We start from the raw sequence: 18,965 nt of genomic DNA on the forward strand, positions 1-18,965 counted from the left end.
TCTATTACTTGGCTTGCTCATGCCGTTTTAACTAAATTCTTGTAGCACGGGCTAGTCCTTAAATCAATTTAAACTTCATCTTAATTAATGGTAAAAAAACTATAATAAAGAGAGTAAATGTATGAGTTTAAATAATACAATTCTTGTATCACACGCTAGTCCTTAAACTAATTTTAATTTGATCTTACTGGAGACTAATGCCACTTTTACCGTTTTTTTCATTTATTGCTTTATGTTATAAGGCTACTAGCACATTATATTACTACCAATACACGTACTGATGGCTATCAACAGATGTGATTCAATATACTCTAATGTTGTGTCTAATGCTATTTTTAAAATAATCGAGATATGCTTTCAAATAAAACGACACATTAAGACCTCGCATTTATCAACACTTTCTATTTTTCAGCTTTACATCTACATAACATTACGGTTCACAGAGCAGTTTGGTAATGTATACAGAGAATAGTTCGTGATTTGAGTGTTAGAGCGTATTAATTTCATAAGTTTCATAGAAAAGCATATTTCCACGTGTGAAATAAAATACCCCGTTTTCGATTAACCTATTGCTACACCCGAGAGACGTCCCTCGCGCCAACCTTTTATTGCTTTTGCCGTATACTGTCATTCCTTCATAAAGAGTCATTAATCCACTTTTTTATGCATGTATAATCCTATTTATAACAAATTATGCACAAATAAAATGGGCAGGCACACGTGAACAAGATAATATGGCCACTATTTACATATTTGAAAGGCTAAAAGTGGAAATCAATCATGAGTAGATTAACAATAGATTAAAAGCCGTAAAAAAATTGTATAGTTTGTTTCATGACAGAACATGGGTTCATGATATGTAACTATTAAATCAAAGTCATTTTTTAGAGAATATTCTTCTTCGTATGTAGACTGGTCATTTCCAAGATGGGGTGAAGACTACGCTTCATTATTGCCATGACGTATGGAGGATATTCAAATGTATTAGTTAATTATTGTGTTAATTTCCCCGGTAGTTCGTGTTACAAAGTCAAACGGTTTTGAAACATAGCAAATACATGCTATAACATCGAATTTTGTTTTAACAATTGTTTTCGCCAACAAAAATATAGTACTGAAGCAATACGCTTCAGCAAAACGTTTAAAACTTGGGTTTGCCATTTTCTATATAAAGGCAAGTAGTATTTATTTCCAAAATAAATTATTTAAACGTTTCAGGGTTTTTAAGTTCAAAACGTATTTTGGCATAACATGATGGTTAAAAAGATACATTCTGTTTAATTCGAAAGGAAGTAACTACAACTGAATTTAAAAGTAGTCGTCAAAGTTGATTATATCTCTTAATATAAATTATGTTACTGATATTGTACATTTAATGTACTTTACTTAATTCACGCTATATAAATAATCGCAATATAAAACTGCAAACTATTCTCGTAAGGTGTTTTATATATTTTGTGCAACAGTTGTACATATAATAAAACCATGAATGCATATATACGAGATGTGCTGGGTGACTTCAACTGTAAATATCAGCTATTGTAATAGCATTATTGGTAATGTTAATATTCATTTTGTCATTTAAACAATTATATTTTAGATTTTAGTGTTCATGGTGGGAATAGTATAACTGTTGATAACATTTCTGCTTTTACGGGGAAACATTAGTTTTGCAATTTTCCCCAAAAGCATATTTTAATTTTCATAATTCATATAAGCGTATTTTGTCGTGATTATCCATTCGTCACATCATGAAGCTAACGCAAAATTGTGTTGTTCCAAAGGGACTGCTGTGACGTTATAGTTTAATTAGTTTAAAAAAAAAATAGACATTGTATTTTATCCTGATCTGGTTCTCCATAACATTTTAAATAACATAACAATTTGTCAGATCATTGTAGCTCAAACTATTTCATGTGTATTAACGTGACTACTATTATAATTTTGGTCTCTGAAAGTTAGGGACAAGCCATACTTTTATTTTGGGTCATGGAGGGGATGGGATAAAAATTGTTTTAAAGTTTTCCAATAAACATTCGAGATTTTAGAGCTCAGTCCCCAGCGTCCTCGAACGATCCCAGTTTCACTGTTTCTGGTTTACGTCAATATTATCAAAGAGAGGTCTATTTATATATGTTTATACACTACATTGTATTCAAACCCTGAACGAGTTACACTTTTAATATAACCATTATGTATATTTTCCGTTCAAAATGTGTAATGCTTTGAATAAATTAATCCATTTTCCATATAAAGCGTGATATTGTTTTGTTAATTTCGTAAAACAAACAGTTGAAATGACGTTCTGTACTATATATATTGCAAAAGAAATAACGTCATGATAATTTAACAAGTTATGACATCATCTTATCTACTACGTCACAATTTAAAATAAAGACTAAAACATTAAGCGTATTTTGTTTCAATTGAGATTTGTATGCGTGCAAGTCATCAAGCCAAGATATTTGCATTGCATTGCAATACAGGGAGATAGTTCTACTATTTCTTACCGGACACACATATGATAAAGATAATCCGACACTCATCATCTCTTAACACTACATTGTATACAAAGCGCCAAGGAAATGTGTACGTTACATCACAAAACGATAGTTTTCTTACATAACCTTGTGTAAAATATGATTTCTCGTGGCATATCCTGGAGACCAAAACAAGTGTTTAGGTTCACAAGGATCCTTTTTAATGCATTAAATGTTTTGAAAAAAAAAAAAAAAAAAAATATATATATATATATATATATATATATATATATATATATATATATATATATATATATATATATATATATATAGAAGAAAAAAACACTCTGCAAACCGGTATTTGTCATGATGTCTTGCCTTTCTCATTAAAGTGTCAAAACTTAAAGTCTTAAAGGGCCTGCTTTGTGTAAAAAAAATGCATTTTAATACTTAAAATTCCTTAATGGTTATTGCGATTGTGTTTAATAATGACTGCACTGCAACACAATTTAGTAGGTGTTTTGCGCTTTATATTAAAAAATGTATACCGATTACTGATTTTCATTACACGAATATGTCGGTTGAAATGCCGTGTTTAGCACAGAACAAAATTTATACTTATTTACTGACATTAATTGAATTTGAATAAGCTCGTAACTATGACTTGCATAATTTACCTTGGACTTCGCCGCTTACGATTAACGCCATTTTTGTTCTTTGATCTATTCCAATTGATTGTCTTTTCTTATTACGTTGGACTTGGGCGAAAGTTCTGGATTAATTGGACTGCTGTAGTGCTTGGTTTTTTTTTTAGATATTGTTTTTTCTATAAGAGAAATATTTCTTCAATTTATTAAAGATAATTAAACAAAACACACATCTTAAGCGTTTAAAGAGACGATAATAAGTCCGTAAAAGGCAAACAATGAACACAACGTAGGTTTACGTCATTAAAATATGTTTTCATTAGAAACAAAATGTAATGTGTGGATTGCGTTTAGTTCTGAAACAGTTTGAATGCATCTCTTCATGTCTTATGATATTCTCATTCATTGGCTGGGAATGTAATTGGTTGGTTTGGTTTACCAGCAGTGTAATATCTTTACACACCTAGAAATAATTCTACATTTTTAGGTTTAGAAGATTTAGAATTCAGAAAGTATGTTTAAAGAATATTTATTTAATGATATCAAATAAGTTGAGTTGCTAATAAATTGAGAGATACGTAAATGTTTTATGTTATTTAGTGGTTTGTTCTGTATTTTATTACAAATACAGATACTAGTATTGTAGTTATCATTGTTGTATTGAATTAGTACAATTGTCTTGGTTGCCATTATTATTGCTATAAAGATAAGTTGCCTGACAAGCCATTATACAATGTGTTCCTTAGAAAAAGTTTGGATTTGTGGATTGTTTTTAATTCTTTTACAATTTGAATGCATCTGATCATTTCTAATGATAGTGTAAAGATGTGTTATTGAAAGAATGGTGTACACAGTTATGATACCCGTTATGTTACTGCACTATAGAATGATTGCATTCTCAAGGATAATAATCCAAAGATCATTTGAGGGGCATCGCTGATTCGCGGCGAGAACTCCAGAGATGAATAAGTAATACTTAGATGATATGAAGCATATTCTAAATGATGAAGAAGGGACAGAGTGAGTTTCAACACCACTGGTTGACCTATTGTAAATCATGCAGGAAGTATGTACTGAATGCGTGGCAGAACCGGACTTTTAAACACGAACGAGAATTGAAATTCTTAATGGTTAAGCTTAGCACTTAATGATTGCTTATTAGCAGTTTCTTTGACTGAAAACCAAGGCTGTATTCTAATCATATTATACGGTGGCTTCACAAGTTACGGTACTAGTAAATATGCAAATATTCCTATACAGTTATAAAAATAGGCATTGATGATTCATGGAGGAATCGCCAGAGATGAAACATAATGTACACTGTACACGGTGGAATCACCTGTGCTAGTCTATATGTAAATATTGTTATGAAGTTAAATTATAAAAATCGGCATCGCTGATTAATGGCGGAATCGCCAGAGATCAGTCGTTAAAGTACACGGTGACATCACCAGTACTAGTTTAACGGTTTTGTTTTTGTTTTATTGATTCATACGAATGTATAATTTCTAAGTCATAAGCCATGATTGTTAACCGATTTGATTTATGTGAATACCTTATACATGATGTTTGTTTTTGTAAAAATATTTTTGTCTATACGTCTCTTTTTTGCAGACACACAAGGAAGACGCTTTACCAAAAGGCTTGGCGGGCAAAGTGGATCTTCTACCGGACCTACTACAGAAGTGGATGGCCACAAGTATTATTCATCAGTACGGAAGTAGTTCTTTCAGTTAGAAAGTTGGATTTAACTTACGGTTTAGGAAGAAGGATTATTTTGCCTGCTTAAGTTTTTACATTTCCAATATATTTATTTTCATTAATACGAAGTTATAAAAAGGCAAGTGTTTAGAGATGGTTTCATCACTGGCTTTAGGACAGAATATTTGAATGTTATATATTTTATACAAATTTATAAACAAAGAACAATGTTTACACATATAGAGACAGTTTGATGATTATCGTAGCTAGAACTCGTTCGAGGTTGTGTCAAGTTTTACTAACGATTCATTGATCTAAAGTGAAGGATAAGTGTATCCAAATTTATATTGTCTATACATGTTTATGCTGTTTATTGATATCTTATACGAACATGTGAGATGATTTTATTCCGACACATACTCCTCATGTTGACGATGTTTAGAAATATAGCTTTGATTCAATTGATTGTTTAGTTTTATAAGCAAATGTTTATGGTGAACAGTTTTCTGTTATTGTACAAATTCATTATATAAATGCTCTATATGTTTTCACTTGTCTACAAAAACATAGCGATGTAATATACGCTTGTATGACTTGATATAGTACATATACATGAATCATGTAAATGATATGTTTTCTATACTCATCGTTCAGGAGCTTATGAGTGATGAGGCAAGACGTCTAGTAGTACAAGGTAAGTGCCTTAAATCTTGATGCGAAACGGGCAGAGGTTTCTGACTTTACCCAAGAAGGTTTTATCTCAGTTTTCCCTCGGCCAGTCGACCACGTATGTAAGCGCCATTTTTGTCAATCGTGCTAATTGATTACCCAAGTGCTTCTCTGATTCCTCCAAAATAATATCATTGAAAAAGTAATGATTTTGCTGTTTTCTAGAGGAGGTAATAGAATGATACTTAGGGAAATGATTTTTCTATTACTTGGCTTGCTCATGCGGGTTTACGTGCTCACTTATATGATAATATGCTGTAAGCATATCAAACTCCCTTTGTAAGTATATAAAAGCATAAAACACGTTATTGATAAAGTAAAGACATTTAAACAAAATTATTACCGTCTGAATGCCATCCGGGAATGTAAATTCCAACTCAATGATAGGCATGTCGCCATTCCTCATTTTTTGTATGCTGGTCTTGAACCCAACTGTTCCAGTGGGTTGAGTCCCTTAGAAACCAAAATACATTAATCAATGTCCGTTTAATAACAGATTAAAACACGCATTGGGATTTCGAAAATGTTCTGATAATAGCAACACAGTGCTATCAACAACAGACAAAATCGGCTAAAAGGCAATGTATCTGTTATTGCTTTAAACAATGCAATCATTATTCAATTAAAACTACACATACCAGCTTGCATTTCCTAAATTATTAGAGAAACAATTTAAAACCACTTCAACATATTAAAGCATTGCAATTAAATTCAATTTACAATAATCAAGATTTCAATGTTACAATTCCTTGTCGAATACCGATGTTTAAGTTCCTGTATAGTACGTAGTCATTAAGGGTAACTTACAGTTCAAGTGTTTTTTAATGCGTGGAAACCTCTCCTGGATTATTGCTCTTTCCTAAAAATATATAACTAATCAATGACTTCTTATTAACGGTTTCTATATCAACTCATTTCGAGTAACATATACACAACATCACAAACAGAGTATGACTATATATTTTACAATTAGACGTTAAAGCCATCGCTGTTTCGTATATTATTACATTAATTTATCGTTAACAAACACTGTTCTTTTTCGTCCTTATGTTATATTTTAGCTATCACTTCTTACCGTTTCAACTAGATGTAAGGCTCCTTTCAACTCCGCCTCGATATCCGTTCGTGCCTAAAAAAGTTATATAACAACGACAGCCATGTCAAACAGCATTTTAAACTACATAAAGAGCTTTGATATTATACCAATTTTAATTCGATAATGTAAACTTTGCTTCGATGAGGTAGAAACACAATGATATAAAGCAACTTATTAAAAAAAATGTTTTATCAAGAATTGTGATTTTCTTTTAAACCAAGTATTGTTTAGATTTAGACAACGGAAAACAAGTGTTTTCTTGTCCGTTATTTGTTCGATTAACGTATACTTAAAACTGTACGTTCTGTGAATATTAGCAGAGTGGGTTATGTTCATTTCTAGCTGTTCAAACGATTATAACATGCCATTTACATTAAATCATTTCCAATGAGGTAGCGAAGAAACTAGCTAGGAATCTTACTTCAAATAAGATAAATCGGACATTATATCTACATAATTTTCATTTATATAACCTTTTCGCAATTCTTGTTTGTCAACTATAAATATATAAAAAAAAGTATTAAAATAAATAATAGTTATCTTGCAATAACTTTTTTCCTATTTGACATTACTATCAGTTATGTAATGTTTTACGTATTTGTGACAAACATTTTTCTATTTGTTTAGGTCAAAAATATCTTTTTTCGCCGTTTCGATAACATTTTAAAATCGCAATTAATATTTGCAGTATTTGCCATTGGAAATCAACCGTTGACTTTACATTGAAAACAGAGTCAAAAATTATAATTGCAGCCATGCAAAGATTAACGAACATTCGAACGAATACCCTCTCTAAACACGCAAGGCTAATATCAAACAGACTTTTATCTAGAGACAACCACGTACCGTGCCAAACACCAGAGACAGACAGAAACCTATTTTCTTCACGGAAGGTTCATATAAACATTAAATTGAAAGTTCAAACTTGTACAAACCTTTTCTGATTCGTCTAATTCATTTCTTGACTTTTTCAACAATGCAGTGAGCTCTCGCTGAGTCTAAAATATGCAAACATAGAACATAATCTGATACACGTTTTTAAAATTGATTTGAGCATGGGACAGTTTTGGTCAATTTTTGATATTCTTATGAATAAAATATATGATATATGATATACTTCGACAAACCATATCATAAATCATGATTATAGCATCGGTCAGATGTTGCCAAATTTGTCATTCTTATAAATAAGTGGTGGTTTCCATATTAGTCCGACCTACAGTGTTAGAACGGTGTTTATGGGACATTTTAAAACGGATAACCATTCATCCCGTCGAACTTCTTATATTTGGATACCAAGTAAATGATGTATAAACATTTTAAGCAAGATATTTTATTATACTAGCATAAGGTTGAATTACATGTCAACACACTACATTTTTATAACAACTATAATGACAAATTAGTACATTAATAACATACGTTGCATGCGTGTCAAGATATTTTTTGGCTAACGAGTGTGGAATCACAAGCAAAATAATAAATGAGTTTTTTTTCCATTACTGGAAGAAGAGATGTATCATTTTGTATGTAAGAAAACGTGTGTTCGTTTATCATGTTTTTCCTTGGTAAATCAAACAAACAACATTCGTTTACCTTACCTATATATCCAGTTAGCTTGGTATCACACCCATTCAAAATAATGATACTTAGTATAAGTTATTTACCTTAATACAAATGATCGGAATAAGTAAGTTGGAGTAGAGGAAACTTTTGATACCCTAAAAAGGAATATATCAAGTTTAAAGGTACAGTCATGGCTCTGTGAACTATAAATGTGCTTCTGTTTAATCATATTGTGCAAAACCTTCATTCATTGATCAACTTAAATATGGTGGTGTCCTGTACGGATCCTCATTTGCTTCCCATGTCCCACACTAATTTTCTCTCTTAAGGCAAAAAGTAAAAAAAAAAAAAAAAAATAAGGCTCAGCAAAATGTTTGAAAAACAACAACAAACGAGCAACTATTTTTAGATGAAACATTACCAATTGTGGTCGTTATGATATTATGTGCATTTTTCCTTGTATGAAAAGATCATGGTGTACAACATTTTACCTTTTCTGAATTATCCAGGTCTTGTTTCTTTTGATGTACATCATCACGCAGCGACTGTCTTGTCTGTAAACATGTGTGGAGTTTTTTACAATAGTAATCAGTATGATATATGTTAATACATATTATATGTAAACATCATTTTTGTAAAACAACTAACCTTTTCTGAATAATCTAGGTATTGTTTCATTTGATGTACCTCATCACGCAGTACCTGTCTTGTCTGTTAACATGTATGGAGTTTGTTACATTAGTTATCAGTATAAAATACCATAATATATATTATATGTTAACATCCATTTCGTGAAACATCTTACCGTTTCTGATTTATACAGGTCTTGTTTCACTTGTTGAACCGCATCACGCAGTGACTGTCTTTTCTGTAAACATGTTTGGATTGTGTTACATTAGTAATTAGTATAAATTACGATAATACATAAAAATATTCTTGTCGTACCACATCTCACCTTTTCTGAATTATCCAGGTCTTGTTGTACCTGTTTCAGCTCATCACGCAGTGACTGTCTTTTCTGTAAACATGTTTGGATTGTGTTACATTAGTAATTAGTATAAATTACGATAATACATAATACATAAAAATATTCTTGTCGTACCACATCTCACCTTTTCTGAATTATCCAGGTCTTGTTGTACCTGTTTCAGCTCATCACGCAGTGACTGTCTTGTCTGTAAACATGTTTGGATTGTGTTACATTAGTAATTAGTATAAATTACGATAATACATAAGACATAAAAATATTCTTGTCGTACCACATCTCACCTTTTCTGAATTATACAGGTCTGGAGTTAATATGGAGTTTGTTACATCAGTGATCAGTATAGATTAAGACAATACATGTTATTCATATTAACATTAAATCGAAAGTTCAAATTTGTACAAACCTTTTCTGATTCGTCTAATTCGTTTCTTGCGTTTTTCAACAATGTAGCGAGCTCTCTCCGTGTCTAAAGTATGCAAACATACAACATAATATGATACACGTTTTTTAAAAATGATTATGTCATCGGAAAGTTGCGGTCAAATTTGATATATATTCTTATGAATATAAACAATGTCAGATATTCTTCAACAAACCATATTATGAATTAAATTTCATGTACGAATTAGTAAAACATTAAGTGCAGAGAAATGTATTTATTGAACAATCGACTATCTTGTTGATGGTGAGCTTGTAATTGAGTTGAAACTATGCTATCGAGTGTCCAAGCAATAAACACAGTAAGCGATACCTTGTTAATTTCAGTGATGAATGGGACAACGTCGTTGGCTTGTCCATCGTCGCTTCCTGTAACTTCCTCTTGTTGTTCACAAACTTCCTCCAAGTCCTCAAACACACATTTTAGAATTACTTTGTTCTCCTTAAAGTCAATCCCTTTAAACGTGTGTTTGTGTTTGATTTCTTTAAGGTGGGATCTAGCGTCCGAAACCTCTTTCTCAAAATGTCTACTCACGAGGTACAAGCGCCCAGCCATGTTATTGTCAACATAATCATCAATTTTACTTTCTTCATTGGCACACCACTTGGTTTTCTCAACACACGTCTTAGTAATATGTGAAAAGGTGTTCACATTTTGTTCATATATCTCTCTTATTCCATCTTTATAGTTTCTTGTCAATTCATCTACACGTTGTTTTATTTTATTTCCTAATTCCATACACTTTTCCACGCATGTATCAGCATTATCCTTGTACTTCTCCTGACTGTGTTCTGCTTCATCTTTTAAAAACAGAATTTCAGCTTTTAGCTCATTGAACAGTGACTTCATCGTGTTGACTTTATCGCAATCAATGTTTATATCTTCATGCAGCAAGTCAACGACCTCTTTAAAGCAAGAAGGATGTTCCGAATGAAAGCATCTGCCACAAAGCATGGAATCATGAATTTTACAAAGAAATATAGTTCTCTCTGTCGGATGCTGCTTACATCTCTCTTCGGTGATGTCCTGTCTAATAACCTTTTGGTTATCATTATTTTTATCATTCATACTGACCATGTGGGTTAGAAACACATTTACTGTCTTGTGAACATCTATACAAGTTTCTCCGACGTTTCCACAGGTTTTGCAATATCCAACTGCATTTTCATTACGGCACATTTCACACTGAATCTGTGCTGATGCCATGGTACTTGCTAATGCAGTTGAAGATAAAAGAATTAAAGACAAAACGATCTTTAATGCGAAAGATTTTTGGGATTAAGTGACGATTATTCGTCGATTAAAAACTTCACTTCAATCACTATAATATGATATTACTCATATGATTTCATGTATCACTGAAAATATAAATACATCCAGATAAGGAGGATCACGCGAACATCAAGATAATAATGAGAGTGTTATAAAGCTTCGCGCATGTAACGCTATCAAAAGACTCACGTTTAAACAGGTCGATAACCACTTGTATCAGTCTCAATCGCTCTTACAATTGCAAATCACTTATATAAGGCTAAATATATATTCTGTTGTTGTTTTTTAAAACTGGTTAATAACGAATGTGTAATAAATCCAAGGGCAAGTAAACTTGAAATGTAAGTTTACCCTGTGAGGTGTTCATGTATAAACTCTCGGCTACTGGGCTTGTTTCTGTAGTTATTTATATAATTATGTAACATATTATTGACAATTTTACTCCCTAGGAGTCATTTTAATCGCAAGTAACTCAGAAGTTATAATCATTTAGACGTTTTTAAAATTGGACTGATTGTCGATATTAGAACATTTTATGAAGAACTACACCAATGTTTAAGATAGTAATATGATGCGTGTTTTTTTTCGTGTAAAAGAACAACAAGTTAAACATACAACATTGTTATATAGACATGTTCCCGTACAACTGTCGCAACATATTTACAGCAAACTGATGCTGATGTTATGACAATATTATTATATAAAGAGACAGGAAATATATAACATGACACTAGCCACATTAACTGAACAGGAACAGTAATCATACTTATACTTTTATATTCTATTTCTCACAGCTGTACGCTTATATGAATAAGTTCATTTCCTGTGCAGAAACTAGTAATTCGTCTTTCGTTTTATGCATAGAGAACATTCCCCTTATGAGCCTCGAACCAACGTATATGTAGCGAAACTCGCACATATTTTACAACATTTTATTATCTATTACGTTGGCATCCTTAGTACCAGAACAAAACCCAAGCTTTGTGACCACAAACAAGACTCACATACGCCCCGGACAAAAATCAAAATCGGGTCGCATATACGCTAACTAATATACTAACCGTAAAAATTTGTAATTTATATCATTGTGTATATGTGTTGCATATTATCATTACATAAATAATTTTAAAGGTAATATTTACTACACCTACTACACGAGATATTAAAATCGTATATAACGAATGCGTACAGGCATTCATTAACCTACATTGGGCTTACATAAATGAAATAACCTAGTTACGTTGAAGTTCGAAGAAAAATATATAAACAAAGAGGTCCTGAGTTCGATCCTTTGTCGGGGAAGGTTATTGTGGACTCTAACATAGACACTCAGTACTGCTGTATGTGACCCAGGAAGCAGATTCGAGAGTGTAAAAAAAACTTGTCATCTTCCTACAAAACCGTGCTAATAAAATGGTTTAAACTAACCAACCTGCATTATATTCAGAAGCAAATAACTTCCTTGTTTAAGAGAAATTTACTTCCTGTTTTTAAGGCTTAAGGCACTTATATTTCATCCTTTAAAACACATCTATCGAAATACTGAACACACCTAAACATATTTACCCTTTTCATACTATCTACAATTATAATTACGGTTTAAAACACAGAAAAAAAAACAATTTAAAAATACTTGACGGAAATCAATGCTACTGCATCAATCTTATAAAATATAAAAACACTATCACTAAAATCCCAACGTTAGCACAAGTCACTTTTGTTGTCACAGCTTAGTGAAATATATGTAAGTCTGAATTTAAAATATCAACAAAATCTTATTGATCAAATGAATGGAGTGGATTTCAAAATTGTTATAATCCTTCAACCTCTGAAAACCGGGGAAACCCAACCTGCTTTATATTCAGAAGTAAATTACTTCCTTCTTTAAGTCACATCATTTTGATAGAATGATACGCTTAAATCACTTACTTGATATCATTAAAACACATATGTATCCAAACATTGCACAAACTCTAAAATATTATCTTTTTAAAACCTATTGACAATCATTCTTACGGTTTAACACATGTACGCTTATCAATATAAATAACTGAGGTCAATTGCTGACAAAGCAGTCAACTGGTTTTGTAAGAGAAGATAATCAGTATCTTATTGACATTAAATGAAGGAATATTACTAACGGCATTTGATAGTAAACTGCTTTAGAAAAAGGGAATGATTGTAGTGTGGTAGTATTTCCTTAACTAATTCAGGGACAAAATTTGAAGTCAGGTAATAACGAAGACCCTGTATAACGACACAAGGCTAAGACACTATGAGAGTGGTGGTCCACAACAACGAAATACTTCAGATGCTTCAAGGTATCTTTATTAATTTAAAAATTGTTGTAACAGAGACATACACAAAACGTCACAGGATATAATTTTTTTGGAATCAGAATTCACCGTATACCAGCAGTTATTTATAAAAGGGAAGTTAAGAAAAGCAGATAATTCGATGCTAAGATCAACCTGATGTCAATAGAAATGAAGTAAAATAAAACATACATAGGCTGATGTGTTCATACAGTAGCATTTTACTTCCAAGGTCAAACAAAAATGAGTAGAAATAAACAAAACAAAATGTTGAATATTCTTCGAGTTGTCCGATTTTAATGTATTCTGATTTATTATTACGAAATCAATTGTGGCAAAACATTTGAAATATTAAATCTAATATATTGACGGCTGGAATCAATCAAATGTTGATATATGCTTAAATATTGACATTGAAGTCCACGATTTTTAAAAGGGTTAGTAACTTGATTCAGCGAAAAGTTGAATGTTGGTTACTTTATATAATCACGTTATGCTAGCAATGTGTTTAATAAGGCTGAAATATCCGTCAGATGATGTATGAATATGTGTTTGCGAGATGATATGTAACGGCTGTGGTATCGCCCCACACTACATCCAGATTACACTATTGGTTGTATTTCTTTCTAGAATGTCGGTATCAAAGACTAATCAAGTTATAATATAATTTGTTTAATATGCATCATCGGAAAAAAACTCATTGTGGTCCAAAACAAGAGCATGTCCTTCTAAGGGTAAGATGATAAAAGCACCACAATGGCATCCAATGATTAAATCAGTCGAAATATAATTGATTTTACAAATGTTATTAAATAAATGACACAGATAGTTAGGATAAACAAGAAAAAATCTTTCACTAAAAATATTTTAATTTCTACAGCCTAAAGGCATGTATCATGCAAAACGAAACATTGGAGTTGTAGCGCAATGCCACATGTATGTGTACAAGTATCGACAGATTTTTTTTTTTAAATGCTCAAGCGTTATTATTAATATTTTAGGTACAGGTCATGCTGTTTTAGCTTTCATGAACAAATTATATTGCTTCCATCTTACCTTTTAATAAATATGTATCACTTGAACACCATTTGACGACAAATAAAATAGATAACACAATGTAGTTATGTTTAACTAAATAAGCAACAGACACACAATATACAAACTAATTGACCAAGGAATGACAAGTACAATGGACAGTGAATGTATGATCTCAATGTTAGTTTAGAATCTACATTCGTCCTTGCGGTGCCTTATTCAACCACTCACTATCAGCTCCTATGTGAACTCAATAAAGCTTGTCGCAAAGATAGGTTTGAATTAGTTAAAACTGTTACATGTGTTGTGATGTAAAATAGATGTAAACCATCAATACCCAGTATCCGTTAGCTCATTACAAGAAATTGCTACATGTACGAAAACAATGTCCGTCTTTGATTATATTTCCACAACCATTGTGAACTGTTGTTAAAAAACAGACTCCTTTCCATCTAATACCTTAGAAGTTAATGTTTGAATAATTTGTAAAAGGTGTTATCACGTTTTTAATATTACGTAACATTGAGTTTATTGCCTATAAAACGTGTTACAATATTACATTATATTCAGTTTTAAAATTAATAAGCTTATTTATATAATGATGAATATGACATTCAGACCTCTAGACGATACATTTTATTACACTTTTATGCCAAAAATCACCTTTTAACTACTTAGCGTTAAACAACAATACTAAACTCATCCAACTATACAACAACAACAACAACAACAAAGACACTATCGTCTTCCAAACACTTTTAGATACAGAATGAATTTGAAAACAAGCCGTAATACCGCCCAAATAAGCTGGATTCTAAAAATGTGGGGAAAATATTTATTTTTTTTCAAAATTTCTACATAACAGAGTTGTGTGTTTGTGAAAGTAATAATACCGATATGTTTGGAATGCGTTGAGAAACAGTAATTTTTGAACTGCCTTTAACCTTTTTAATAGAGTAATGATCCGTAAGCATTACTGATTGTGGATTATAAAACATTCAATAATCATAAATACGAATGCATTTGACTTATTTTATTGAAATTCGATATCACTTGGTCATACAATCTTGTATCAGACAATATCATGAAATATCTTGAGTCAGTCCATTGAACAGTTCTGAACATGCAGCTTCGTCAACGGTTGCAGACTACGTATTTGAGATTTCAAAAGCGAAACTTCCTCCCCAATGCCATTTGTTTCGGCGGTCGGCTGTTCTACATATTCAAGCGTGCAACTTTATTTAGCTATTTTGCTATGACTGGCTTCCGTCTTCATAATAATTATATTAATGCCAGTGTTCTAACGACGTTGTCGAACTATTTTATTATTGTTATGTTTTGTTAGAATACTATCATGCCAAATGTACAGCAGAGAATAAAATCCTGTATCTGGAAAAAAAATACAAAAACATAACGCAATTCGCATGTTCCTTGCGGGCGGAGAAAAGCAGTTTGTCCCCATCAAGCGATGTACGGGTATGGTCATATTCATAAAAGGATGTGCTTACCGCCTAACATGTGGGCAGCATTTCGGGAATTTCGGACACATAAGACATTTTACAAATGTATAAATTTGCATGTACGATAAGTTAACATAATGATGAGTTGTATACATTTCAAACAGCATGAATGACTGCTATGCACTAAGTACAATATTTAACGAACAGCTCCCCACAAAGGGAGGTGACTAGTGCTCGTACGTAAACAAAAGTGTTGTCTGCTCCGAGTCTGTATTGCTGTTTGTGTAACCGGGTCTACGATGTGTATATAGCGGCACTTATACTGTCTCGCTATAGAGCTAGCTTTTATAACTATGGAGTTTAAGTTATTCCAGTACAATTTGAACATCTTAAACTATATTGTAAAAAGGTACATCATATGTCCTTTTTTTTATTTTTTTATTTAAAACCATTTAAACAAATGTGATCAAGGTCTACAATGTTAAACAAATCGCCTCATAAATAAAGAACGCCTCTGTGCTCCAGCTAACGCTAGACGGTTTTCATACAAAGATAAGACTCTATTATTAAGTGTATTCGTCAGTCTTTGATTTTCAATACAAATGCGCGGTCTATTGAATAACGTGAACAATAGTATTGCTTGGGTATTCTGTACATTAACTCAATAATTTGAAAGGCATTCGACCTAGGAGAACGCTTGAGTGCATTGCTTTCAGGTAGGTGCAGATTTTACGATAGGGAATTGACAGCAGTGTACAATATAAAATATAGCGGCAAATCGCACACTCATTTGATCACAGAAATATGTCTTATGTAGCGTTAAATATTTAATAGCGTCAAGATTGCCGTTATACAGGATAAATATTTCTATTTAGGCATGAACATTTTCCGATTTACTAAACTGATTTCTGTTGAAAACACTCATGTCATACTCTATGTCAAAATCTCAGGAGAGCAGCCGGTTGTTACCATTACTTATGTGACAATAGACCGTTCGTTCTGAGTGAATGGAATACACGCTATCTCTCAGGATATTGTCCTTAGGTGCAAACTCAAATCAAGTTGATACTGATAAAAAAACCTAACGGGGTTATTTACAATCCAAGAAAAGCCGGCAACGATGCGAAGGTCGATTGAATGACCAAAATTTAAAATGTTTGAAATATGGATTTCAATTTAGTTTTTTAAGGTTCAATATCTAACAAGTATGATTCATATATCCATTGCGACATAAACAGCTGTAACTAGGAGTTAAGCAATTTTAACGAAAGAATACTTTATCAGATTTACAATCAAAAGGTATTAACGTTTTCCCGGAAATGTCTTAATACAAAACGAATATGTTTATGATTCATCGGAACTGACTAACCAACAATGTCTTGGAGCTCAGTGTTAGCTTAGCTTAGTGTTGATTGCACTATTTAGACGAGATATGCCACGGACAAAACCTAAGCATGAAAATTAACAAAGGGCAATAACTCTAAAAATATGGCAGCAAGAGTTACGGTTCTTGTGCACTTTAAAACTAAGAAAGCAAGAGTTACTGTTATTGTGCACTGCACTTGCCCTCCATGAGATCTATCTACATATGAAGTTTCAAGTTGATAACTCTAATATTCTACAAGATATGCCCCGGACAAAACTTTAAGCATGAAAAATAACAAAGGACAATAACTCTACAAATATGGAAGCAAGAGTAACAGTTCTTGTGCACTGCACTTGCCCTCAATTAGATCTATCTACATATGAAATTTCAAGTTGATACCTCTAATAGTGTAGGAGATATACCCCGGACAAGCGAAAATGGGACGCGGTCGCCGCCGCCGCCGCCGACGCCGCCGCCGACAAAAGTAACCCCTGTATGTCGTCTTTTCAGGCGACACAAAAACGATATACGCATCAAGTAAACCGGAAATAAATTTCATCCACTATTTTCCTTTATTTTTTGAATAACTGTTATTTTGAAAAGTTTTTATCAAGAACTCTCAAGACTTAGATAGTTGAGCATTTGGACAAGAAGGCAAAGATGTTGACAGACTGTTCCGAAATAATGTGAATGCTTTTTTATTCAAAATCTAATAACATCTTCTTTTGTAAAATTTGTTCAATTCCTTTCTACCCCAAAACATGATACCAAGAATATATGTTTCACTTTTAAAACAAAACTAAACAAATACTAAACTATAAACTAATAAACTAAATACAACATAATTTTTTTAATGGTTTAGTTTTTTACTTTCACCACCAATTTGTGCATTGTGTCGGCCGTTAATTTATCTTGATGCAATGGATAAAATTAAATTTGTCATACAGACACACTTTTCGACTCATAAAATAATATCATTTATTTAAAAGTAGCGTTGAATTTTATAATTCCCTATGCTCTCCCTATTGTCTCTGAAGACCGGAGAAACCAAGCTGCATAATATAAAGCAAGCAAATAACTTCCTTTTAACTAAATAAAATCGCCTCTTTAGCTTTGTTAAACTTTACCACTTGGTTGTTATCATTTGAAAACTCATTTATCCAAATATTAAACTTACTCCGAAATAAACAATTGAAACATATTGAATATAATTAAAACTGTAAGTGAAGAGATAGCACATCAACATAACACTAATAGCAAGCCAAAGCTAACAATTATGCCTCGATCTTATGTAACATAGCACTTACTAAAATCCCAGCGTTAACTTAAGCCATCCAATTTAGTGAATATAACTTAAAGTATGAGTCGAATACGTTCACAAATTGTATTCATGGAATGAAAAGTGTGGATTTCAAAATCGTTAACATGATCATAAAAAACCGAGGTCAACCAACCTGCTTTATATTCAGAAGCAAATTACTTTCTTGTTTAAGTTAGATCTCCTTTATTGTTCTGTTACGCTTAAAACACATATTTGTCATCATTTAAAAACATATTTATCCAAATATGGAATACACTCCAAAATTACCTCTTTTTAAAACCTTATTTAAAATAATTACTAATGATAAACACAAGCAGGCATATTAATGTAAACAACTGTCGTTAGTTACTACGGAAGCAGTCAATAGTTTTGTGAAACGACGATATTCAATGTTTTCATGTCACTTAAGGAATATTTCAAAAAAATTATATAAACCACTTTCAATCGAAAACAACTTTAATTCAGTGAATATCTATGTTGTGGTAGTATGGATACGTTATTTATTTCAATAAGGTACACACCCAGAAGTCTAATAAAGATTGTAGGTTTT

The 18,965-nt window shown here is 32.0% G+C and overlaps 1 protein-coding gene across 23 annotated transcripts in view; it reads right to left on the reverse strand.

Annotated features, from left to right (window-relative positions):
- LOC128240768 (uncharacterized) overlaps positions 1–18,756 on the reverse strand; it is a 30,704-nt gene extending 11,948 nt beyond the window's left edge. The window contains exons 1-12 of one of the 23 annotated variants that reach the window (XM_052957603.1): positions 18,683–18,756; positions 9,959–11,004; positions 9,611–9,673; positions 9,332–9,394; positions 9,175–9,237; positions 9,025–9,087; positions 8,711–8,773; positions 8,321–8,374; positions 7,589–7,651; positions 6,633–6,686; positions 6,365–6,416; positions 5,901–6,010 (exon numbers count right to left, since the gene is read on the reverse strand). In XM_052957603.1, coding sequence (XP_052813563.1) covers positions 5,901–6,010; positions 6,365–6,416; positions 6,633–6,686; positions 7,589–7,651; positions 8,321–8,374; positions 8,711–8,773; positions 9,025–9,087; positions 9,175–9,237; positions 9,332–9,394; positions 9,611–9,673; positions 9,959–10,852 — 1,542 coding nt within the window. In that variant the 5' untranslated portion in view covers positions 10,853–11,004; positions 18,683–18,756. The other 22 variants (XM_052957608.1, XM_052957621.1, XM_052957604.1 and 19 more) reach the window with 22 other exon arrangements.
- Positions 18,757–18,965: the final 209 nt, after the last annotated feature.

The sequence above is a fragment of the Mya arenaria genome, chromosome 7 (assembly GCF_026914265.1).
Source record: "Mya arenaria isolate MELC-2E11 chromosome 7, ASM2691426v1".
Taxonomy (NCBI): domain Eukaryota; kingdom Metazoa; phylum Mollusca; class Bivalvia; order Myida; family Myidae; genus Mya; species Mya arenaria.